This window comes from Mobula birostris, chromosome 11 (genome assembly GCF_030028105.1).
Source record: "Mobula birostris isolate sMobBir1 chromosome 11, sMobBir1.hap1, whole genome shotgun sequence".
NCBI classification, from domain to species: domain Eukaryota; kingdom Metazoa; phylum Chordata; class Chondrichthyes; order Myliobatiformes; family Myliobatidae; genus Mobula; species Mobula birostris.
This window is the reverse complement of record NC_092380.1, coordinates 9,172,384-9,198,041: the sequence shown is the minus strand read 5'-3', so window position 1 is coordinate 9,198,041 and position 25,658 is coordinate 9,172,384. Positions and strand designations below refer to the sequence as shown.

The following is a 25,658-nucleotide window of genomic DNA, read 5'->3' as shown; positions in this document are numbered from 1 at the left end:
ACACATTTATTTTTTGAAAGCAGTTACAACATAATAAACCTAGTAATAACAAAAACAAGCTATGGTACTCACACATTGTAAATATTCTATAATACAATTTCAAACCTGCCCAACAGGGTATAAATACTCCAGTTTACATCATTACCATGAAGTGAGGATGAATTTGAACTGACTGTTGTTCTCCAAGGAGTTGTGTCCTGGGACATGCCAGGGACTTGGAGAGTACTTGCCTCTCCTTCAGCCAAACTGATTGGGACTTTCTCAGCTCTCAGGCCCACCAATCTCTTCACCATCCCACCCAGATCATGCACCATTGGAGAAAACGGAAGGATGGCATCTTAATTCCAGTTATTCCAGGAATACGGAAGACGAGAACTCTGAGGGGAAGACTGCATGTCACCTCTTCCCATGGAGGGCACTGTGTGGGAGGACAGGCTTAAGGATTGCCCAAACCATTCGGCCCACCCACAAATATTAACAAATCATCCCTCCAGCCAAGCCAACAGAAAGGACCTCCTGACGGGGAGCTTTCTCCAACCCCCCCCCCCCCCCCCCCGAGTCTGACGCCATTGGTGTGGAAACAGTAATAAATAACATTAGAAATCCTGTGACAAAATGGACCTCCTCTCCTCCCCCCGTCCCCCCACTATTGAGGATCCGCTCGCAGATCCCCCTACCCTCTCAGAACCAGGATCCCATGCAGGAGGAAGCCCCCTTTCGGTAGGTATCTTTTGGAAAAGCAAATCAAAATAAAGGGGACAGATAAGAGCAAGGCAAAAACCAATCTCTTTTAAAAAAAAATCAGGCTTTTCAAAATGAAGTTCAGGTCTGAAAGAATCAACACACACACACACACACACACACACACACACACGCAGACACCAACACAAGATCTCAAGGCCTGTTTAAAAAGGTATCGCTGAGAGATTTTGGCTTGCCTGCATCGAGATCCACCCCCCCCCCCCCCAGTTTGGATAAAGAAATATATACAGCTATTCTGACATTTCTCCTGTCCTCTTTTTTCCTGAACATGCCAGATCTTGTTTGGTAGCTCATCCAAAGCAGCATTCTTTTCACACAAGATGAGGCTGAAAACAGTTGTTAGATTGATCTTAGGGTAGGTTAAAGTCTCAGCACAAGCTTGGGCCAAAGGGCCTCTACTGTGCTGAGGTGTTCTATGTTCGGCAGTAGCAGGGCAGCCGTGCGAAATATAGTTCTGTAGGTGAGGGGATCCAGACCCATTACAAAACTCCTCTGCACAATGGCAGATTTCACAAATCAAAGCATGAGTACATGAGTTAGAATGTTATGTTGAAGTTGGACAAGCCATGGTAAGGTCTACTTTGGAGTATTGTGTGCAATTCTGGTCACCTACCTACAGGAAAAATATCAGTAAGATTGAAAGAGTGCAGAGAAAATTTACAAGGATGTTGCCAGAACTTCTAGGGAAAAGGCTGAATAGGTTAGGATTTCATTCCCTGGGAGAGTCTGGAGAGATTTGACAGAGGTATGCAAAATTATGATGGGTATAGATGGGGTAAATGCAAGCAGGCTTTTTCCACTGAGGTCAGGCGAGACTAGAACTAGACTTCATGGGTTAAAGATGAAAGGTGAAATGTTTTAAGGGGAGCCTGATGGGGTGCTCCTCTTCACCACTGGGTGGTGAGAGTGTGGAACAAGCTGCCAGCGGAAGTGGTGGATGTGGGTTCGATCTCAACATTTAAGAGAAATTTGGATAAGTACATGGATAGGAGGGGTAAGGAGGACTATGGTCCGGGTCCAGGTTGATAGGACTACGGACAATAATAGTTCAGCGTGGATTAGATTGGTCAAAGGGCCTGTTTCTGTGCTGTGTTATGACTCCATGCCTTTGATTATGAGGGAAGCCAGGAGAAAAATAAGGTTGTTCACCTCAGAGCAGAGAAGGTTAAGAGGAGATTTGAAAGAGGCACTCAGAATTGAGTTTCCTCCACTGGCAGGAATGTCATGAATGAGAGGGCACAAGTTCAAGATGATTGGTAGAATCACTAAAGGTAATTTCCTCTCTCCACTTCCAGTTCAACAAGTTTATTTATTTATTTATTATTCATTGAGATACAGTGCAAAATAGGCTCTTCGAGCCATGGCCCCAGCACCACCCCCCCATGTAACCCTAGCTTAATCATAGAACAATTTACAATGGCCAATTAACCTACCAACTGGTAGGTCTTTGGACTGTGGGAGGAAACCCATACAGTCACGGGGAGAACGTATAAACTCCTTACAGGCAGCGACGAGAAATGAACCTGGGTCACCTGTACTGTCAAGAGTTGTGCTAACCAGTTGTAACCTGAGATAGGCTGTCTGAAAAATCAGTTTCAATCAGGCCTTCCAAAAGTGAATTGATACTTGCAAAAGGAGACACTTGAATGTTCATGAAAAATTCACACTCCAACCTGTGGGACTAATTGAAGGCTTCTTTTAAAGGGCTTTATACACTGAATAGGCTTCCCCTGTAGATTGAGGATCTTCTGGATATCGGGCTGAGGGGCTTGGATGTGTGCCTAATTGAATTCCCCCAACTCAATGCCAGAGCAAAAAACTAGGATGAGGAAAGGCTCTGGTCTGGTTGATGGTTATCAATGATAAACCCTAACGTCACAGGTAACTACCCCAGTGAGGGAGAGTTCACAAAATAATTCCTCAGTAGACCTTCAGCAAAACACAATATCCACCTCTGCTGCAGGTTCAAAATGGCTGCTGAAGAACAGGGATTGGGGGCAATGAGAATCCTGCCATTAAAATTAGGATTATTAAATATATTCAACAAAACAAGCAACAAAGTTCCTTTAATGTTACACCCTTACTACATCCAGTAAGAGTTCCAACCATTCGGCTATAGAGGCAAACAACACAGTCTCCATAGTGATCTGGTCTCAAACTTGTATAGTTATGGAGTGGGTGAAGTTTAATCTTACTTCTCCCACTTCTTGAAAGATAGGGTCCTATTTTGAGGAGCTGGCGATGGTTTCTCATTATGACATTTGGAATAGGGATACATGGCCAATTCTAATAAGCCTCAAGGGAATTTAAGGAGGAGAACTCTTCTGGGAGGGCTAATTGGAAAACTGACCAGTGAGATTATAGCCCAAGCAACCTTGAGCGAGAAGCTCATTGTATGGGAGGCAGAAAATTCTGCCAAGGCTGATGTTTATTTCCCATCCCAATGATGGCTTTCCCAGAACTACAATTTCATATAAATATTTGGTGTAGAAATTGAGTCACCCATCTTCCAAATCAGGGAAGCCCAGTAGATTTCCTGTCCTAAAAGATACAAGTGGTTTTTGGTTCATGGTCACTATTACTGAGACAAACATTGTATTTCTGTTTCCCAAAACTGTCATGGCAGGATTGAACTCTGTCTTTGGATCATTAATCCAAAATTACCACACTACCTTTTACAACTTTATATACTGTATACAAAAGACTGTTTAATAAATTAAGTACTTTGTTCAACTTTTAATGGTCCTACATACTCCCTGTACTTATCTGCTGAAGGAGATCTGTGATCCAGTGTTTGCAACTGGATAAGGACTCCAAACTTTTGCATTTCTTTCTCCTGTGTCATCACAATGCAAACTGGGTCTACAAGAGATTCAAGAGACCCAAACAGTCCAATACCATAGTGTTTGTGGCACATTCCTGGGCCCAAATGGAAAACTCTTCATCCTGATCAAATGATTCTTGAATGTCAAAGAGGCTTCCTCCTCCATTCCACATCCTTTCTCCAACTACAACTAACAAGACACATCCGGACAGAAATATCCATATTGCTGTTTAAGCATCCCTGTAATTCTTCTCCCAGAACTGCTGAAAGCACCTGGGATCTTTAGTCCCTGGATTTACCAGGAAGGCTTGCCAAACCCTAGATTAGCCTCCCGCAAGCCTAAAATAGCCAACACTCCATCAATGGAGTAAACTTTCAAGGAGGTGAATTAAAACGGCTCCTCATCAGTCCAGAGAAAGTGGACAGGGCCAAAACTCTGCCCACTCCACAACAGGTGGGACTTTAAAAAAAAAACAGGAGGAATCTTGCCCCAATGCATTTTACACTGGGGATTTTTTTTGCCGCACCTCTGGAAATTATAAAAAAGGGGCCGAAAGACTCTTAAAGTCTTTGGAGTATGTACAAGTTTTCCACCCTACCAGGTCGCCAAGGCGATCACACATTCACACACTCACACACACACACACACACTTGCACAACGTTAGCAATGGTGAAAAGTCCCCCCTCCCCCCCCCCAGTTAAACCAAACAGCAGCCTGTGTGAGAGCTAAGCAGGTTAAAACAAACTAAAACGACATTTACTCGCAAGTTGAAGCAAAGCAGGCTTAAGGCTTCCCCGCGGTTCCTCACTCAGGCGGAGGTGGGGGCAACATCTTGAGCAAGTCCACAAGTTTGGTCAACACCTCACTCACTCGGTTGGTGTGTGGGGGGAACTTCCACGCTTTCGATCATGGCCCGAGAGGTGGTTATTTTGGGAGGGGGAGGGTTTGGAGTTGTTTAAAAAAAAAACGGGAGAGAGGATGACTATTGGCAGAGGCGCCATGAGCCAACGTCTCCCCTCAACTGACAGCGATCACACATGGCGCCGGCCTGGCGTCAACCCTCTTGTCCACAGGCGCGAAAACCCCTGCGGCTCCGTCCGGGCGCGCGGAGAATATTGCGAGCCGCTGGTCAGCCGGAGGGGGTCAATCTTCGGAACCGTACGTTTTTAATCGTTTGTTTTTTTTCAAAAAGCTGTGGTATTTCGTATTTTTATTTCTCCTTCAGTCAGGTGCAAAGAAAACAAAAAAGGCGGGTGGCCATTGGTAGGAGGTAAAAAGGGGGGTTGGGGGTAGTCATTACGGGCGGGTGAGCGTCGTGTAGACGGGCTGCTCCCAATGGGTGGGGCTGCGGGACTGGGGCACCGACTGCGGGTCGCTGATGGAGGTGTAGAGCGGGCGCTGCGAGGCGCCCATGTAAGAGAAGGCGGTGTAGAGTCCGGAGGTCTGGGCGGACGGGCTGTAGTAAGGCCCGGTGGCCTGGTGCTCGGGGTAGTCGAACTGGGACCTGGTGATGCTGGGGAAGGCCGTGCCGTAGTGCGGGAGGCTGAGGGAGGTGTAAGTGATCTGCGCCGAGGAGTGCTGCTGCTCCGAGTAGTGGCCCGGGTGCGACTGCTCAGTCTTGATCTGGGTCTTGGACTCGGCCGAGGCGGCGGCCGGGCCCGACGGGGCGGAGCCGCTGGCGTGTTGCTTGGAGATCCAGGCGGAATGTCCACCGGCCAGTGCCCCTCCGAGCCCGTAGTTTCCACCGTAGGCCCCGGCGCCCAGGGCTTGCCCGTGGCTGGGATGCCCGTTGGGCGGCAGGTACTGGTCAAATTCATGGACATCGAAGGTCTCCATGTTGGACATAACGTCGTGGCTGAGGTCCCCGATGTCCATGTTGCTGAAATCGATGTGCGGCTTCCCTCCTTCTACCAGTGGGCGTCCTTCCCGTTTCCCCTCCGCTTTTCCGGGCTGCATCTCTGTCTTTGGGGTGGTGGGGGGAGTTGGGGGGCCATGGCTCTGCCCTGGAGAAGAGAAGCAAATGAACAAAAAAAACCTTCAGACCCTCTCACAGGAGAAACATCGGCACAAAATACAGGCAAAACGAAGTACAGATGGAGGGGTTTGAACTAAAAAAAACATTGGCAATTCCTTTCCAACCCCCACAGATGCTGTTTGAGCTGTACTCCTTTAGCAGACTGTTTGCTGGTGGATACATATGACTGGAGTCTGGACAGACATACAAGAACTCAGTGGGTCAGGCACAATATATTATGAGAAATGGACAGTCGATGTTTTGGGTTCAGAACCTTCAAATGTCAAGATGAAGGATCTCTGCCCAAGACATCAACTGTCCATTTTCCTCTATAGATGCTACCAGATCCACTGAGCTTCTTCACCATCTTGTGTGTTGAACAGGGAAAACCAAGGTGGATGTTGAGGAAGAGTGGAAGAAATCATACTACATCTGTGCAAAGCTCTCATTGCACAAGAAGTCTGTCCTTATGAAGAACTGGGGGGAGGATACTTGGATCCCAGATGTTAAATTGTAAAGAGAAGTTAGAAATCTTGAATTGTATTATCCGGAATTTGGAAGGTTAATGAATGGTTTGATCAAACTCCTGCAGATATTACAGGATACCGATGAAGATTATAGAATCTGACAATTGGAGTTAGAACATAAAGAAGTAAAAAAAGTAATAAACAATTTTAATCAAAACAAATTTGGACCTCTTCCATGAAGGATATTTATTTATTTATTGAGATACAGCATGGAATAGGCCCTTCTAGAATGTGCCACCCAGCAATCCCCGATCCTAGCGGACAATTTACAACGTCCAATTAACCTACCAACCAGTACATCTGTGGACAACAACCATCAAATTAACCATGGCCTAATCATGGGTCAATTTACAATGACCAATTAACCAACCAACTGGTACATCTTTGGACTCTGGGAGGAAACTGGAGGACCTAGAGGAAACCCATGTGGTGATGAGGACAATGTACAAACTCCTTACAGGCAGTGGCGGGAAATGAACCTGAGTACCGGCACTGTAAAGTGTTGTGCTAACCACAATGCTACTGTGCCCCCTCACAGTGTTAGATAAATTGTTAGTTTTAAATGGCATTGTTTTTAACCAAATATATTAAGGAAACAGGGTGAAGGTGTGTACATGAGGTGCAATCACAGATCTGCCTTGATCTTATTGAATGAGAAAACAAGGTTATGCAGCTCAGTAACTTTTTCATAAGTGTGAAGAATAGGTAAATGTGTCACAAATGTAGTTCATTCCCATCTACATATGTCACCTTTTATGTGGAACACCAACTACATATTTAAGGGCGTAGGTATTTTTTTAACAGCCTAGAGACTACTAGACAGGTATATGGAGGAATTTAAAGTGGGGGGTGGGTTATATGGGAGGCAGGGTTTGAGTGTCGGCACAACATTGTGGGCCGAAGGGCCTGTACTGTGCTGTACTATTCTATTCTATTCTAGTTTAATGCATCCTTGGGAAAGAAAGTTAGTAATAGGTATTTCATATATCAGAGAGATCTAAGGAGCAAAGGTCTCGCTTTGATAGATACAAGCATTAAAGCAATGTCCAACACACTGGCAAAAGGTCGCTATTGACAACAGCAGTATGGCCAACCCATTCTGGGTGGTGGGGTGGAGATCAGTCTCTAGCAAAGGAGGTGTAAGGTACTCCTTTGCTAGCTGCAGGTCACCATTGGGCAAGGTGTAGCACTTGCTTAGCCTCCCTGATCAGGGTCACGTGAAGTCATGGGAGCAGGTGGTGGGTATCTCAAATCTTGATTATGTGACCACCGACGCCAGGCAGACAATCTCTGTAGAATATTGATAATGGCTAGGGTCACCTGTCTTTATAAAGACACTGCCCAGAAGAAGGCAATGGCAAACCACTTCTGTGGAAAAATTTTGCCAAGAGCAATCATAGTTATGGAAAGACCACGATCACTTACGTCATACAACATGGCACATGATGATGATGATGATGATCTCATTCAGGAATAACAAAACAGTTTAAAACATGTAGTTTAGATTCACTAAGAATGGCAAGGTTCAGTTATTGGGGCCTCAACTATTTGGGTTATATTTCAGTTCCGAGGAAGGGTACTATGTGATAACGGCTCTCATCTTGTCAAAATCTTTTCATAAGTTAGAAAGTAGAGCCAGGAACATGCAGTACCCTCCATTCACTTGGTTCTGCGCAGCTCCAAAAACACTGAAGAAGCTTAGTGCCATTCAAGACAATTCAGTCTTCATTTTTATCCCACCTACCTCCCTAATCATTTGTACCTTCCACCATGATGTAATGTGGGCTACCCACAAAACGAACTGCAGCTATTCTGGTAGATACTCCAACAACACCTCCCAAAACACTGACTTGTACTGCCAAGAGCAGCAAAGTTGCAGGTCTCCCTCCGAGTTACACCCCATATCTCAATGTTATTCTCAGTATCTCATGTTTTCAGTATTATTTATTATTATTATTTCTAGCTGCATAGCTTGCTTTTTTGCACATTGGTTACTTATCAGTCTTTGTGTAGTTTTTCATTGATTCCATTGTATTTGTTTGTTCTACTGTGAATGCCTGCAAGAAAATGAATCTCAAGATAGCATATGGTGATATATACATACTTTGGTAATAAATTTACTTTGAACTTTGATCCTGACTTGGAACATCATTATTACTGGGTCTAAATCCTGGTAACCCCCTACCTAGCTGCACTCTGAACTGGAGCAGCACAAGGCTCAGCAATACTTTTCAAGGGGCAATTAGAAATGGGTAACAAATGATGACCTAGCTAGCAATACCTATATTCCATAAGTAAATAAAAAATTGCCATCGAGTTGGATTCAAACTATAAAAATATGTAAACACGAGAATCCTCGGATGCTGGAAAATCAAAGCAACACACAAAATGCTGGAGGAACTCAGCAGGCCAAGCAACATCTATGAAGTAGCAACTTTGCTTCCCATTCCCGTTCTGACATGTCAGCCAATGGATTCCTCTAGTGCCATGATGAGGTGACACTAAGCAACACCTTATATTCTATCTGGGTAGCCTCCAACCTGATGACATGAACATCAGTTTCTCAAACGTCTGATGAAGGAGACTCCCCACCCTAATCATTCCCCATTTTTTGCTTTTTTGTCTCACATTATCTCCTTACCTGCCGATCAACTCTCTCTAGTGCTCTTCCCATTCCCTTTCTTCCATGGGCTTCTATCCTCTGCTATCAGATTTCCCCTTCTCCAGCCCTTTACCTCTCTCACCGATGAACTTCCCAGCTCTTTACTTCACCCCCTCCCCCTCTCCTGGTTTCACCTATTGCCTGCCACCTTGAACTTCTTCCTCCCCTCCTCCTACCTACTTACTCTGACTTCTCAACTTTCTCTCCAGTCCTGATGAAGGGTCTCAGCCCAAAACAGAGGCTGTTCACTCTTTTCCAGAAAGGCTGCCTGATCTGCTGAGTTCCTTTAGCATTTTTTGTGTTGTCTATGAAGTAGCAAATAGATTTTAAGATCTGACTGCAAAGTAACAAGGAGAGGAAACTCGATGAAAATAAAAAAAGGGTGACAGAGATTAATTAATGTTCTAATGTAAAGTGCTGTTGGCAAGTGAACTTTATCCACATACTTGAAGTGTCTGCAGCAGAGCTTATCACATTTAAAGAGGGAATTTGTTGAAAGTGATTGGGTACAGGATAAAGTAGAAAATGGAGATTCAGAAACAACACCATGAGCTGAATGCTCTACTTGTATGATTGACTAAATTGTAAATAACTTGGAAAATGTGTAGCTCGGGTAGTTGATGGTTGGGTTGAGTCATTCCCCGATCCTGCCGATTCATTTGCAAACATTTCTTCACCCATGAAGATCGAGAGAGGCACAAATTCGACTAGTCATCAGTGAAAGTCACGGTGCAAGCAAACTCATGGCATGCAAAAGAATTCTTAGAACTGTGGTTTTCTGTGAACAATTCTGCAAACAGATATGTAGACTTCAATCCTTTATGAGTTGATGTGGGCAAAACTCCAGACCACAATACATAGAGTTTGCCATGCAATGAGATCCCCTCCCTACATCACAATTCAGTTTCCATTATAACGACCAATCGGCTGATTGATAAGAATATGAAGGCCAAGCATTCGGAGGACACAAGCCCAAGTTAACAGCACACTGATGATGTATCCTTGTATGGTAATAAAACATTTGCAAATGAATTGCCAAACTCGGAGAGCAACACAACCCAAACATTGACTAATTTTATAAAGGAAATAATTTTGTTGATAAATTAGTCTTCTCTTAACTCTGCTGCCAATGAAGTACCACCATTCATGATGACATAAATATTAGGAGGTTGGATGGCCTGATAACCTTCATGATTGGGAAAGCAATGAGAGGAAATTAAATGTCAGATGCATATTGTTGAAAAGGATCGGAAACTCCAAGAGGGGAATGATGTTCCTACCCTCAAGACCTTCCCTGCTGGTAATAATTTTGCCCATTCAAGACTGCTGCAAGTGTAGAAAGAGTCAGATTGAGATATGGCCAGAAAATGCATCACCTGTGTGCTCACCATGACCCTCTGCAAGTGGAGAGCTCCCAGTTGTGCGCCCACGATCCTGAGGCACAGCCTTGTAGTGGGGCTGGACAGAGGAGATGTGGCCGTCCTCCGGGTGTGCATCGGCATCACCTTGACCAGGCTTCATGTTCTTCCGTCGGCGGGGCTGGTACTTGTAGTCTGGGTGGTCCTTCTTGTGCTGGGATCGCAGTCTCTCAGCCTCTTCCACAAAGGGCCTCTTGTCATTCTCATTTAGTAACCTGCGGTGAATAGGGAAGAAAAGTAGTTCTGTAATTCTTCAATTTGAGTTCATGCAACTGAAGAAAAATGAATTTATTATTTATTAATTTATACATTTTGGAGAATGCCACTCAACCCATTGTGTACTAGCAACATGATAGGGTTGTCCTATTTCTCCTATTTGTTCCTGTTCTTTTCCATTAGCATTGAGAGTGTCTCCTCCAAGAACTTATCAACGCTTAAATTATAGGCGGCATGGGAGCATGGTGGTTAGCATAACACTTTGCAGTGCCAGTGACCTGGGTTCAATTCCCACCACTGTCTGTAAGGAGTTTGTATGTTCTCCCCGTAACCACACGGGTTTCCTCCAGGTGCTCCGGTTTCCTACCACATTCCAAGGAAATACAGGTTAGTAGGTTAATTAGTCACTTAAGTGTATTTAGATGGCATTGGCTTATTGGACTAGTAATGCCTGTTACTGTGCTGTATCTCTAAATAAAAATAAAATACAACAAGTACATTGCTTTTTTGTTAATGGTCAAGTTTGAAAATTCAGGGGTTGAGCCCACTCCTGAGACTCAAACATATAATCTAGGCTGATAATTCCAGTGCAGTGTTGAGGGAGCATGGTTGGAAGTGAGATATTAAAACTGAGTCCTTGCCTACCCTCTCAGATGGCTGTTAAAATCCCATGGCTACTTTACAAGGAGCAAGTTTTCCGCAACCAGCTCTTGGGCCAATATTTATTCCTAGCCCATAGTTATACTAATGATCAGACTTCACTGGGTGTAAAGTGATTTGAGATGTGTTGATCATGATGCAGAAATGCAAGTCTTTTGTTCCATTTTCTCCCACTGGATTTTCAGCTAGTTAGCTTGTAACACCATCACCTTCTGCTAACACAAAGTTCTCATCGATCTCCATCTCTCACTGGGAGCAGGACAGATCCGGAATCAAATTTAGTATCACTGACATGTGTCTTGAAATTTGTTGTTTTGTAGCATCAGTACAAGGCAATGCATAAATTATAAATTACAATAAGAAATATGAAAATATAAATAATGCAAGAAGAGAACAAAAATAGTGAGGTGGTGTTCATGGGCTGGCTTGTTGTCCGTTCAGCTGTCTGATGGCAGAGAGGGAAAAAAGTGTGTGTCTTCAGGCTCCTGTACCTCCTCCCTAATGGTGTTGATAGGAGGAGGACATGTCTTAAGTCATGGGAGTCCCTAATGGTGGATGCTGCCCCTTTGAGGCATTGCCTTTTGAAGCTGCCCTCAATGCTGGGGAGGTTAGTGCCTGTGATGGAGCTGGCTGAATTTACAACTCTCTGCAGCTCTTTCCAATCCTGTTCGGTGGCTGCACCATACCAGATGCAATGGAGCCCGTTAGAATGCTGTTCACATTACAGTAGTGGACTCCAAGTATAATATTATGGTACTTGGGTCAAAATCATGAATGGGATTGATGTGATGAATAAGGAAAAAATGGGGAGCGCTCGATCAAGAGAGCTGATGGGCTCAGTAATCTCCTGCGATCCCACATACGGCATGCCTCAGTTCTCTTTCCACAATCAGTGAGAAAGCTGCCTCAATTAAAAAATAACACTGGGACTGATACACTCATTTCATCACCATCAGAAATCAAGAAACAATTTTCCTAGATCCCATTGTTATTATTGAATATGGTTTTAACTAGGATACAAGGCCAGTGGGTCTATAAGTTGTGGTTCAGTGGGTACTGAGGTTCCCCCCCTCCCCGCCAAGGTCAAGGTTGCACGTTTAATCCCCACACCAGAGACTTGAGCATATTATGCCGGCAGCATTCTGCTATGGCATTGAGGGATTGCTGCACTGTCAGAGGTGTCTTCTTGAGGAGACTCGAAATGAAACCTTAGTTTGGCTTGATTTTAAATATTCTAGAATGCCCTTTAAACAGCAGGGCAGTTCTCACTACCCTGGCCAACTTCTATTCTCTGGCCAACAGCACTAAAGGGGGTTAGATGAAGTGTCTTGGCCGGAAACGTAGACTATTTCTTTCTGTAGTTGCTGCCTGACCTGCTGAGTTCCTTCAGCATTTTGTGTGTTACTAAAAGGGGTTATCCAGTCATCATGGTATTGCTGTTGTGGGATCTTGCTGAGCATCTGACTACAGTTCACAAAAAAAAACTTGCACTGTTTATTATCAGAAGTTATCTTTTTAAACCTACACTCAGGCTAGGCCCAGGACCCAAAACCGTAGGCTCCAATTCAGACCAGGAGCTCGGCCAGCGAGCTGCTTAAAGTGATCTCATTCACTTTAATACTGGAGTCAAGTATTATAACAGTGGTGACGTTACCAACTTCCTGAAACAGGGTTTGGTCAGGTCAGCCCAGTGTTGCCTGGCAGACAAAATAAGCTGTTAGTGACACAGGGAGGTTCTCTGTTATCCAAATGGGTGAATGTGTCATGGACCATGTTCACTCGGGAAATTTCACTAAATTGTTAACACAAAAGTGTCTGCGGATGCTGGAAATCTAGAGTAACGCATGTAAAATGCTGGAGGAACTTAGGTTAGGCAGCATGATGGAGAGGAATAAAGAGTCGGGCCGAGACCTTTCATTAGGACTCACTGAATTATCTCAGTATGTCCAAGAGAAAGGAGAGACCTCCACATTTAGTCTCTCAGATCCTCTCCACGAGGGAGATGCCGACTTAATTACTAGAGCTCCTCAATTCTCATTCCCTCAGAGACATACTGATACAGTGAATGGTGCCTCCCACAGCTTCCTCAGAGATATGTCTGATCATTCTTGCTCTTTTGGGATTACCATAGTGTCTTTCACTTTCTCGGGGAAATACGTAGACAGTGGCATTTCCCTTTACCTTCTCCAAGAAATCTTTATATCGACTAGTCTCTTATGGAAATAACTGTGCAATCACAGCCATCTCTCAGGGAAGTTGCCTCCTTCTACCAGTTTGCATCCTTCCTATTTCCCCCCCTGCTTTTCCAGACTGCATCTCCACCTTTGGGTTGGTCAGGGGAAGTTAAACTGTAACTTTACTGATACCGCAAATGGATATTGTGTGGGTCACATTATTGCTAATCTGAATGTGCATTCACATCAATATGGCAAGGATACAGAGATGATTCACAAAAGGATACAACTCAGGTGAGCAAAGGACAGGGTTAATGGGTGTGACCATGCAGAGACATTGGAAGTTACGGAGAAGTTTGTGAAGTTCTAAGGAACTGTGGATTAGACAAGGTGCAGAGTGTGAGCTGAAGGATCTGTCCATCGGAACAGAGGAGGGTAGCAGGATATGAAAATCAGCAGTGTAGCTGCATATATAATAGAAAACTAACTGGCTCTGGGGCTTGTACTTGCTGAAGCTTAGAAGAATGAGGGGTGAATCTCTTTGAAACCTCTTGAATATTGAAGGACTAGGTAGAGTGGACACGGAGAGAATGTTTCCAATAGTGGGGGAATCTAGGGCCAGAGAGCACAGCCTCTTAAAAGCAGAGATGAGGAATTTTAGCCAGAGGGTGGTGAATCTGCTGAATTAATTGCCATGAATAGCTGTGGAGGCCAAGTCATAGGGTATATTGAAGGCAGAGGTTAATAGGTTCGTGATAAGTCAGGGCATCAAAGGTTATGGGGAGAAGGCAGGAGAATGGGATTAAGAGGGATAACAAAACTTCCACAATAGAATGGCAGAGCAGACGATGGGCCAAATAGGCTAATTCTGTTACTATGTCTTACAGTCTTTTCACTTATAAATGTGCTTAGAATGCTTTGGAAAATAAAGATTACTATAGTACCTTTCAGTCAGGTTGTGTAATTACATTTCCAGTATGTCTGAAATAGGATTGAGGCACACAGCAAGATCCCATAAGCTGCAAATTGACAATCTGTTTCAATGATCATAGCTACATAAATATTGGCCAAGGACACAAGGGAGATTTACTATAAGAAATATGCTGCTGAGTCAATGGGGTCTTGATTTAATACTGCATCTAACAGTCCCAAACTCTATCAGTAAAGGCCCTGAAACAATCAGCTTGGACTATAGACAGGAGTAATTGGAGGAATTTAACTAATGTCTCTGGATATGGGGGGGGGGGGGGAGTGGTGGTGACTAAGCAATTATCCCACTCAGTGCTGGAGATCACAGAATTTTCATGCTTTGGAGCTAGGGAAAAAGGGTCATGCAAGGGAGATAAATCATAGTCATGTGTCAACTAGTATACTCATAGTCATAGTCATACTTTATTGATCCCAGGGGAAATTGGTTTTCGTACAGTTGCACCATAACTAATTAAATAGTAATAAAACCATAAATAATTAAATAATAATATGTAAATTATGCCAGGAAATAAGTCCAGGACCAGCCTATTGGCTCAGGGTGTCTGACCCTCCAGGGGAGGAGTTGTAAAGTTTGATGGCCACAGGCAGGAATGACTTCCTATGACGCTCTGTGTTGCATCTCGGTGAAATGAGTCTCTGGCTGAATGTACTCCTGTGCCCAACCAGTCCATTACGTAGTGGACGGGAGACATTGTCCAAGATAGCATGCAACTTGGACAGCATCCTCTTCTTAGACACCACCATCAGCGAGTCCAGTTAACCCAGTTATTCCTCATGTTAACCCATTGACCAAATGCCCTTTACTGGATAGGATCAGTGAAAGGTAAATGAAGATATTACATTTGGTCGTCTGTTATTCTTGTATGATCTTAGGCCTGTGGCTACTCTGCCATTCTACCACAAGAAAGCAGCATTCATCATCAAGGACACCTACCATCCAGACCATTTCCTTTGCTCACTAATGCTATTGAGAAGGTGGTACAGGAACCTTAGGCCTCACACCATCAGGTTCAGGAACAGTTATTACCTCTCAACCATCAGGATCCTGATCTGGTGTGGATAACTTCACTCACCCAACACTGACTTGATTCCACAACCTATAGACTCATTTTCAAGGACTCTACAACTCATGTTCTCAGTATTATGTATTAATTTGTTTTTTCTTTTTGGATTTGCACAGTTTGCTTTCTTTAGCACATTGGTTGTTTGCCAGTCTTTATGTGTAGCTTTTCATTGATTCTATTGTATTTCTTTGTTCTACTGTGAATGCCTGCAAGAAAATGAATCTCAGAGTAGTACAAGGTAACATATATGAACTTTGATAATAAAATTACTTTGATCTTTTTTGTCATTTTAAATAGCCTTCATTTACATTAATGCCGAACGGCACCAGAGAACAGGAATTCACAGCAACTGCAGAGATCACCTAGGATTTTTTGTCCACTTGGTCAGGAACATCCTTCACCCTAATACTTTATACTTTATTGTCACCAAACAATTGGTACTAGAACATACAATCATCACAGCGATATTTGATTCTGCGCTTCCCACTCCCTGGATTACAAATATTAAATATTAAAAATAGTAAAAATTAGTAAATATTAAAAATTTAAATTATAAATCATAAATAGAAAATAGAAATAGCTTGCTTACATTATTTCCAACACAGTAAACTGCCCCAAAGGCCGTCCCAGAAGTTACAGTTAAAGTTACTCAGTGGGATCATAAGCACAGGTGACACAAATGTAATTGAGAGCTTGCTTTTGGGATGTCTAAGGGGAAGAGGGACAGCTGGAGAGGTTTTGAGGGGAATTTTAGAAATTAGTGCTCAGCCACCTAAAAGGCACAGTCGTCAGTGGTGGAATGTTTTAAATCAGAGGCTGGATTTAGAGGACTGCAAGGATTTCAAGGTTTTAAGTCAAAGAAGCCAGTGTAATCCAACAGGTTGCTGTTAAATTGGGTCATACAAGTTAACAAATCACATGCAAGAAAAGCATTTTTTACCCCTCCAGAGACCTTTCCCTGGCCATTTTACTTTATGCTGTACTCTATTCAAATACAATCCATGATGTTAAAGAGAAGTCCCACAAGGGAATCACTCTCCATATGGTCAAAGCTAACAGCAATGTAGCAATTAGGCATGCGATAGAGAGTGAGAGCCGGCGTACAGGGGCGTATCCGCAGGGCCGTGAGCAAGACCACGACCGTGCATGGCGTGTATTTTATTACAACTGGTGCTGCTTCACTTTGCTGGGCTCTGCTTTGAACTAACCCATTCCACTCACGATGTCTGACGGAGAAAAGAAAGAAGTTTCATTTGAATGATGTTCCTGCAAGGAGGTCTGTGACCCTGAACTGGTGCCAGAGGCAGCCGAGAATTCCTGTCCCCATCACTCCTACACTCCTTTTCTCCGTAAAAGAATCTCAGAAAAAGTAGCCAGTTTATGACATATCCCAAATCTTTGAGAATATGACCAAAAAAACTATGCACTGACCTTTAACCCTTTCCTGCCTTCTGAAAGTCAAAGTCAGGCTATCTCAAGATTCCTCTCAGACTCAGTTAAAATTAAGCAGTAGGGGCAACTAAATTTGAATATGTAAGTACAAGGATCAGTAAAATGTGACTCAAATTTTTGCCTTTGATTTACTGACATCTTCATTGCTTTCCACTTTGGGCCTTTATGTGACTCTAGCCCTGCACCTGCTGCTTTCTGAAGTGGCCTGAGTTTCGGGGCGGCGCAGTAACCCGGCGGTTAGCCCACCGCTTTTACAGTGGCAGCGACCCAGGTTCAATTCTGCCACTGTCTGTAAGGAGCTTGTACGCTCTCCCCATGACCTGCGTGTGTTTCCTCTGGGTGGTCCTGTTTCCTCCCACATTCCAAAGACGTGCAGGTTAACAGGTTTATTGATCACACGGGTGTTATTGGGCAGCACAGGCTCGTTAAGCTGGAAGGACCTGTTACCGTGCAGTACATCTAAAATAAAAGCAACATTATTTCATTAAAATATAAAACATCATGACCACTTGGCTTCAATTTAGGACCCTGTGGAGACCCATGCAATATGATTGAAGCAGCTCAAGGTAGCTGATCAGTCTTAAGGGACAGCCAAGATGGACAATGAATGCTGGCCTTGCCAGAGTAGTTTACATCCATGAGATAAAGAAAAGTAAGTTATAAACTGTTAAACTGTGGATCCTTTGAATGTGGAATGTGGATTAAGAATGGAGGATTCATTCAGTGTTCAAGCAGCACTCCTGTGCCATACTGTTAGAAGCCATTAAAGGCAGAGGTGTTTTTAAAGCCCCATGTTACATCATGCCAACACCTGCAAATTTATTGTTCTGGAGTGCCACAACTATCTCACCTCCCACCACCAAATCCACCTGACCAATTGCTCTAATCAGTACCAAACTGAACCTGCAAAGTTGTGAGATAACACACATCAAAGTTGCTGGTAAGTTGTCAGATAACACACATCAAAGTTGCTGGTGAATGCAGCAGGCCAGGCAGCATCTCTAGGAAGAGGTACAGTCGACGTTTTGGGCCGAGACCCTTTGTCAGGGCTAACTGAAGGAAGAGCTAGTAAGAGATTTGAAAGTGGGAGTGGGAGGGGGAGGGGGAGATCCGAAATGATAGGAGTAGACAGGAGGGGGAGGAATGGAGCCAAGAGCTGGACAGTCGATTGGCAGAAGGGATATGAGAGGATCATGGGACAGGAGGCCTAGGGAGAAAGAAAAGGGGGAGCGGGGAAAACCCAGAGGGACAGAGGGAGAAAAAGGAGAGAGAGAAAAAGAATGTGTGTATATAAATAACGGATGGGGTATGAGGGGGAGGTGGGGCATAGCAGAAGTTTGAATTGTCAGATGCTCTTTTGATCTCTGGAAAGAACAGAACCCACCCATATCATGGACACAGCCAGCAGAGAGTCCATGGAGGTTTTACCACTGACTGCGGTATTAAAATTTTTCAGGTTCACGGGTACATGTGCATTGCAAACACCCATCAACACCTCAACAATAAAGGCATGCATTTACAGTTACAGGAACATTCTTAGACAAAATGACACCAAACTGCTTAACATCAGGCGTGTCAACAAAAGCTTGGTCAGAGAGCTGGCTTTTAAGAAGAAAAATTAGAGGTGAAGGAAAACTTCTAAGACCAGAAAACACAACTACCAATTGAAATGTTTGGGGAGAATCAAGAATTTGAATAGCTCAAAGATCTCAGATTTGGACGAGTTTAATTTTATGGAGATTGGAATGTGGGATGACAGCCAGGAGTGTTTAGGAATAGTCATATCTGAAAGTAACAGAGGTCTTCTAATTCATTCGGAACTGAGGGAATTTGAGTGGTGAGGGAATAAATCTTTTGTATTCATGAGGAATTCTGCAGATGCTGGACATTCAAGCAACACACATCAAAGTTGCTGGTGAACATAGCAGGCCAGGTAGCATCTCTAGGAAGAGGTACAGTCGACACTTCGGGCTGAGACCCTTCGTCAATCTTTTACATTGATGGCTAAACTTCCATTGCCTATAGATAACATGAAGAATCCTTGTCAAAATTGATGCTGGAGAGAATTTATCAGCCTTTTTAATTTCACAGTCTGGTAAACCATAAGACATAGGAGCAGAATTAGGCAATTTGGCCCATCAAGCTCTGCCATTTTACCATGACTAATCTATTATCCCTCAACTCCATTTTCCTGCCTTCTCTCTGTAACCTTTAATGCCCTCATTAATCAAGAACCTATCAACCTCGGCTTTAAATATACCCAATGATTTGACCTCCATAGCTGTCTATGGCAATAACCACAGATTCACCACCCTCTGGCTAAAATTACTCTCACTTCCCCATTCAGTTATGTTCTGCTTGGTTTATCCTCATCTCCAATCCAGAATAAAACTCTGAAAAGAGGATGGGGGAAGAAATATGACATCTGCATTAGTGCAGTTGGACTCCTTCTTTGCCCCAGCACCCTCCCCCTTCCTGTGTACCTTTCCTGGCCACACCCATCTCGCCACATGTACTTGGCCCCGTCCCGCCAAGAAGCACAAGGCAGCAATTCAATCCCTGACGACATCATCAACCGCGAGAGGTTTCAGGAATTGTCAGCACGAGCCAGGGATCGGATTTCTGTCTCCAGCTCACTGCCAGACGCCAGTTACACTTTCCCCGATTATAAATAGATTCAAGTTTATTTTTCAAAAGGTAGGCTTAATTCCACTGGTGAGCAGATCGGATCCCACCTCAAAATCCCCTAGTTTTTTTTAACATCCCCCTCCCGTGGTTTTCTCCCTCAGATCAGAAAGCTGGGTGGTCATCCTGCTCTTGGGTCCTCAGTGCAGGCCAACCTCCTGCTTATACCCAGGAGGTTCATTGGAGAGGGAGGATAGGGAAGGAGGTGGCAGGAGAAATGAAAGCTGGTCAGAGTGGGTCAATTCTAACTGCATTCCTTTTCTCAGGGATGTAGTTCTGCACCCCTCACACATCACTGCCTCCAACTTGCCATCTCACGGGCAATTCAGTGATAGCAAGATGTGCAAATACGTTGCGTTGTTCCACCACACTAGTGTGTCCATGACACACAGAAGCAGAATTAGGCCATTCGGTTCGGCAGGTCAGCTCCACCATTCCGATTTATCATCCCCCTCAACTGCACTCTCCGGCCTTCTCCCCTTAACCTTTGACAACTTAACCATGGACTTATCAACCTCAGCTTTAAACGTACCCAATGGCATGGCCTCCACTGCCGTCTATAGCAATGAATTCCACAGATTCACTATCCTCTGGCTAAAACAAAAATCCTTCTGTCTCTGTTCTAAAAGGATGTCGTTCTATTCTGAGGCTACACCCTCTGGTCCTAGACTCCCCACATTTGCAGTGACACTGAAAGTGGCCACTGTGTGACACAGCCTTCATTTTTATAGCATCTACTGTTGTAATTTATTCCCAGGGGACATCAAAAGTTAAAAACTAAAATCAACACGCATTAGGAGATAAAGGCAAAGACCAAAAGCCTAATCAAAGAATTAGTTGTTGATGGCCGCCTTAAAGGGAAGTCACAAGGAATTTAGGGAGAGTTTTCTAAAGCTTGGGGGTCAGACAGTTGAAGGCGTGGCCATCAATGAAAGATCGATTATATTTTAAAACGATCAAGAGACTGGAATTCTAGCGGGGATTTCAGAGGACTGAAGGAGGTACAAGATAGTGTCAGACATGAAGACAAGGGTGAAAAACCTTACGTTGGCTAGCTTGCCAAGCAGTAGGTGGGCGCCATTCAGTGCAAGTTAGGGCAAGGGCAGCAATTTTGAGCAATTTAGGGTTTATGGAGGTGGATTTAGGAGGCCAGATGAGAGTGCATTGGAACTGTTGACTGGAGATTGCTCATGATCAGAAAAAAAACAAGCTCTAGATCAAGTACGGAGCCAGCACCCACACTGGACAAGCGTGCCTTCTCTCTTATGAATTTTGTGACGCAAGTTTTCGTAACTCCAAAGAGCTTTACAGCTAACGAAGTTCTTTCTAAGTGTCAGCATTGATGTAATGTTGGAAACAACGGCAAATTTGTATACAGAAGCCAGCAATGTGCTTTTCGGAAGACTGCTTGATGGTCAAATATTGACAAGAACAGTATCGATCCCTTTTCTTCTGATTCATACAGTCTTCTACTGAAAGCGATACCTGGACTACTGGTCTAGAAGCCACCACCTCCAACAATGCAGCAGTCCCTCGGTACTACATTGGTAAAGTCAGCCTAGCTGGATCTTGCGGTTTAAGCTGAAACAAATCCGCCAAGAGAACTAGCTCACAAGCCCTGTCTGACATCTTGTAGACAACAGCACGTGTATGGAGAAAAGAGTGAACAGTAATTGATGACTAAAGTTTGGTTCACCTCGCTATTAGAATAGCGAAAACAAAGCAGTAAGCACACAGAAACATTCCGATTGAAGATCGGGAGCCTGTCTCCGCATTGACAGGCCTGCCATCTCCTCCGAGGGCCTTCAATGTCACTTGGGTCGAGAGAGCCAGAGCAAGCAAGCCGAGTTTGTGGCTACCTGCCCGAACCCCACCGCAGGTTCCCAGTGTCTAAACAACCTCTATCTGCCCCACGGAGCTGGGATCTTCTCCGTGCGCAAGCATCTGCTGCTGGTGAACATTATTCGGACGATTTGGCGTTTGCACCTCCAAGATCGCCAGTGAATTTACCAGTAATTCACGATGGACCCTAGGCGTGATTTCCGCCAGGCCCGGCAATGTTCCTTCTATTTCCTTCTTCTGCTAGTGTGGTAGTTAGGGAGTCTGATTTCCCCTTATTGGTTCTTTCTCTACATCCAATTCTTACCTTCATCTAATACTCCCATTGCAACTCATTTGAACATTTTGACTAATTTGTCCCCGCCTTATTTTTCTTCATTACCCGCTCTTCCCCCCTCTGTCTTGTTCTCGTCTTCTTTCGCGGCGTCCCTGTCGTTAAACTCCTTATTCTGCCATCCATTTCGCCTTGCGTACATTGCTTGCATCCGTTTTGTCCGTTTATTGAACTTCTGCTTTTCGATTCCCCACTGTCCCGATCCTCTCCTTCCCACACATCCTCTCCCATTTCTCGCCTTATCCGTCCCCTCAGCGTCCTGCTCTTTCCCTCGCTTTCTCTCCAATCCACAGAAATCCAAGTGTTGAACCCAGCAATCTCGCCAGATCTTTCCCCCCGACATTCAGCCCCATTCCACCGCGGTTCTCCCAACGAAAAATGTGGGGTGGTGGGGGGGGGAGGAGTTGACTTTTCACGGGTTGAAAAAGACAAACCTTTCGACCGAACGTTTTACCTGCCGAGTACGTTACCACCCGGTGGCTCAAACTAACTTGCAACTATTTTGTCCAATTTATTTATTATGAAGTAACTTTTCGGACGACCAATTAGTCAAAACCGTTAAAACAGCAGGTCTGCAGCTCTCGAAAAACGAATTAGCACACGCAGATACGCAAGGAAAAAACAGGAAATGCTGGAGACATTTCTTTGTGGTTCAGATTTCCATCCTTTACCACTTCTACATCAACGGACGGGAGTCAGTAGAGACCGACTGAATCTATGGAGAAAGCTAGGAAGAATATTTAACCCTCTACCCTCCTTCAGTCATACTTTACCCCACATATTTTACTCGCCTTAACAACATCTTTCTGAAAATCTTACGCTAAATTCAGGATTAAGCAGAAGGAAAATTTATTTATTCTTGTAACAGTGCGTAACAGCGCATGGTTTCTAGTTGAGAGTTTGTTAAAGAAGGTGGGTAGGTGTGTTAAGTACATTGAGATTCTCGGGGGGGGGGGAACTGAGGGTTTTCTTTATACACACTCAAGGACTCACCTCCACAGTTTCCCTAGTGTTTTGCTGAGTTCTGCGTTGTGCAGATGTGGGTACTGGTCTGCCAACTTTCTCCGTGCCGCCTGAGCCCATACCATGAAGGCATTCATGGGTCTCTTCACATGGGGCTTGCTCTTGGAGGATCCGTTGACTCTAACAGGCATGGGGACCAGAGTCCAGTCGTAGCCTTCCAAGACCTGGCTCACAGCCTCTCTGATGCAAAGGGGGAACTTGTCTTCCTCGCTCTCTCGCTTCCCACTCCCTTCCTCGGTGCCAGCCTGATACTGAGATTTCTCTTCCCCATCGGCAGCAAAGGACGAGCTGGGAGACAGCACCGAGTCACTCTCAGACCCTCTCGGGCTGGCCACGTCTGACACACTGCGATCATCCGTCATTCTCTTTTCCAATTTTTCCCCTTTCAAAAAAAAACACCCCGGAATTTTGTGATTACTAACGGCGAACAAGAGAAAAAAAATGATTTTTTCGCTTTTCCACGTTCACACACACACACAAAAAAAGTCTGCAGGCACAGAGAACGGGGGCGGGGGAAAAGAAGATTTTCTTTCCTGAAGTTGTCAAACTTGTTTTTGCAAGTTAAGATTTGTCAAAGTTAGATCGTAACGTATCCACAGAGTCTTCGACAAAAAAAACTTAGATTATTTAAAAGTTTTTTTCCCCCCTGATTTACATCGAACCTCTTATTTAAGGTTTTGTTTAATTTAAAAAAAAGCCGAGCAAATGATCCTGCTGCAGTAACTCTCGGCACAGTTGCAGACCTATGATGTTTGCGCAACCATACAACAAGCGAAGAGAGAGAGAAAAAAAAATCTGCTCTGCTCTCCGAAACACACGTGAAATTTAACCAAAAGAAACTTTGGAGCTCTCGGCTCCCTTCCTTTAAATATAATGCTCAACCCCACGGCCCAATCTCTCATTGCCATTGGCTAAAGTGGCTGCCAGACCTACACGCCCATTGGCTTCTTTCCCCCATAGCGGGTGGGGTCTAGTTCTGACTCCTCCCGTGAAAGGCGGTGACCTGGAGGAATTAGCGAAATTATCAGAAAAGATTTTAAGGAAGCTTTGAGATTTAGAGAGAAAAAGAGAGACATAGATAAATATCCACAGTATATTATGCATTCCTTGGCGACTTTGATATTTTGAAACTTAGAAAGAATGCTTTCTTTCAGTTTTAGAACTATAAAGTCAACAGGTGAGCCTGCCAATTGGATTTGAATTAACGCGATGAAAGGTTTCGCCCGAAACATCCACTATTTCCTTTTCCATAGATACGCCCTTACCTGAAAGGTCCTCCAGCATTTTGTGTGTGTGTTACCCAGGACTTCCAGCATCTGCAGAATCTCTTGTATTTATGAATTCATCCATTGGACTAGTGCCCCTGGTCCTTGTGTATCCTAGAGCTCTTGGATCCTCAAGGCTTGATGCAATCACAGAATAGTCTTCATTCCTGCTTCCTGAAACGTAAGATTGTTTGAAGGAAGCTTTAGGAGATCCAACTTAAAGCTTGATATTTGCAGCACACCGTGGATGACAGAGCAAGGTTGCTGGGCAAGGTGTTAATACAAACTAACTGGTTGCATCACCGTCTGGTCTGGAGGGGACAGGACAGTTCACAGGATGGAGTAAAAGCTGCAGAAGGTTGTATACTGAGCCAGGTGCATCATCGGCACTAGCCTCCCCAGCACTGAGGATATCCTTAAAAGGTAATGCCTCAAAAAGGCAGCATCAATCATTAAAGACTCCCATCACCCAGGACATGTCCTCTTCTTATTACTACCATCGTTTTAGAAACAGCTTCTTTCTTATTGTTATTTATAGTATTTTTGGGCAAGACAGCTAAAATTGCAACATAATGCATGATGTATGTCAGGGATAATAAACCTGATTCTGATTCAAACTAGTTAAAGTCATAAAGAGTTATACAGTATGGATACTAATTTTTGACCAACTGAGTCTGTGTCTGCCATCAACCATCCATTTAGATGAACAGCATTTTAATCTCATATTCCCACCAACACCCCACAACACTCCACCATTCACTTGTACTCAGTGGCAAATTAATCTACCATCCTGCACCACAGCGGGTTGTGGGAGGAGGAAGACCCGCAGGAGGAAAGCTTTCGCCCAGGGAAAACCCCGCATAATCATGGGGAGAATATGCCAACTCCACACAAGACAAGTTTGAACCTGGGACACAGGAGCTGTCAGGTAACAGCTTTTCTTCTAGCTCAACCTTCTCAAAAAAATATCTGGGCAGCTTTTATGAGCACCTTATCTTCCTTTTGCCTTTGTGAAAGTGCAAAAATTACGTCCATACCCGGTTTCAAACACTCTGTTATAGATTTTTTTGTGTAAATTGTCTCTGAGTCCAAGCTCATGGGCTTGATTGTCACTCAGGAGAAATGAGCAGATCCATGAAGCCATAGATGAGTCCAATACTCATACATTGTCAGAGGTTTGGGATGTGTCCTTAAACTAAGGACTTGTCTGCTCTCTTGAATGAATGTAAAAAAATCCTGTGGCATACAGGTCAGGATCACAATCAGGTTTAATAGCTCTGACGTATGTCATGAAACTTGTTGTTTTGTGGCAGCGGTATAAAAATGCTATAAATTACAATAATAAATAAATATTTATATGCTTGCTTACTTACTACCTGTTACGCCGTTGGCGTTTAGGGCAGTAGTGAAGGGCTACTACCTCTGTATGTTCATACCATCACACACAGATGTAGAAGGATTCTTCATTGCTGCCTCTGTAGCAGTTCTGTTTTACCAGTCAGGGTTGTTAGCCCTGAGCTGAACTCCCAAACCTGGGCAACCAGTGGACCACTCTTAGTCTGGCTTCTACCCTTTGACCTGTTTGGCATGGGTGACCCTACCAAGGGCCAAAGCATAAAGCCCTGACTCCAGCCAACATCGCTCTCCGGGTCATTGAGGCATGCAAGCACCTAAACCCTACCACAGGGTTATGGTCCTCTTGAAGAAAAAATATTATCTTTACAAGTTGTGCAGAAAGAGAGCAGAAA

General features: G+C 44.1%; 1 protein-coding gene across 2 annotated transcripts; it reads right to left on the bottom strand.

The window, feature by feature from the left end:
• Positions 1–676: 676 nt before the first annotated feature.
• On the bottom strand, positions 677–23,464 carry sox10 (SRY-box transcription factor 10). Of its 2 annotated transcripts, none has more exons than XM_072271593.1 (3): positions 22,616–23,464; positions 10,167–10,423; positions 677–5,590 (listed from the first exon to the last, which is right to left on the bottom strand). In XM_072271593.1, exons 1-3 carry the CDS (start codon positions 23,005–23,007, stop codon positions 4,884–4,886), a joined length of 1,356 nt encoding a protein of 451 aa, XP_072127694.1. In that variant the 5' UTR covers positions 23,008–23,464; the 3' UTR covers positions 677–4,883. The 2 variants fall into 2 exon arrangements, with proteins under 2 accessions (XP_072127694.1, XP_072127695.1); XM_072271594.1 differs by having other exon boundaries at positions 10,179–10,423.
• Positions 23,465–25,658: the final 2,194 nt, after the last annotated feature.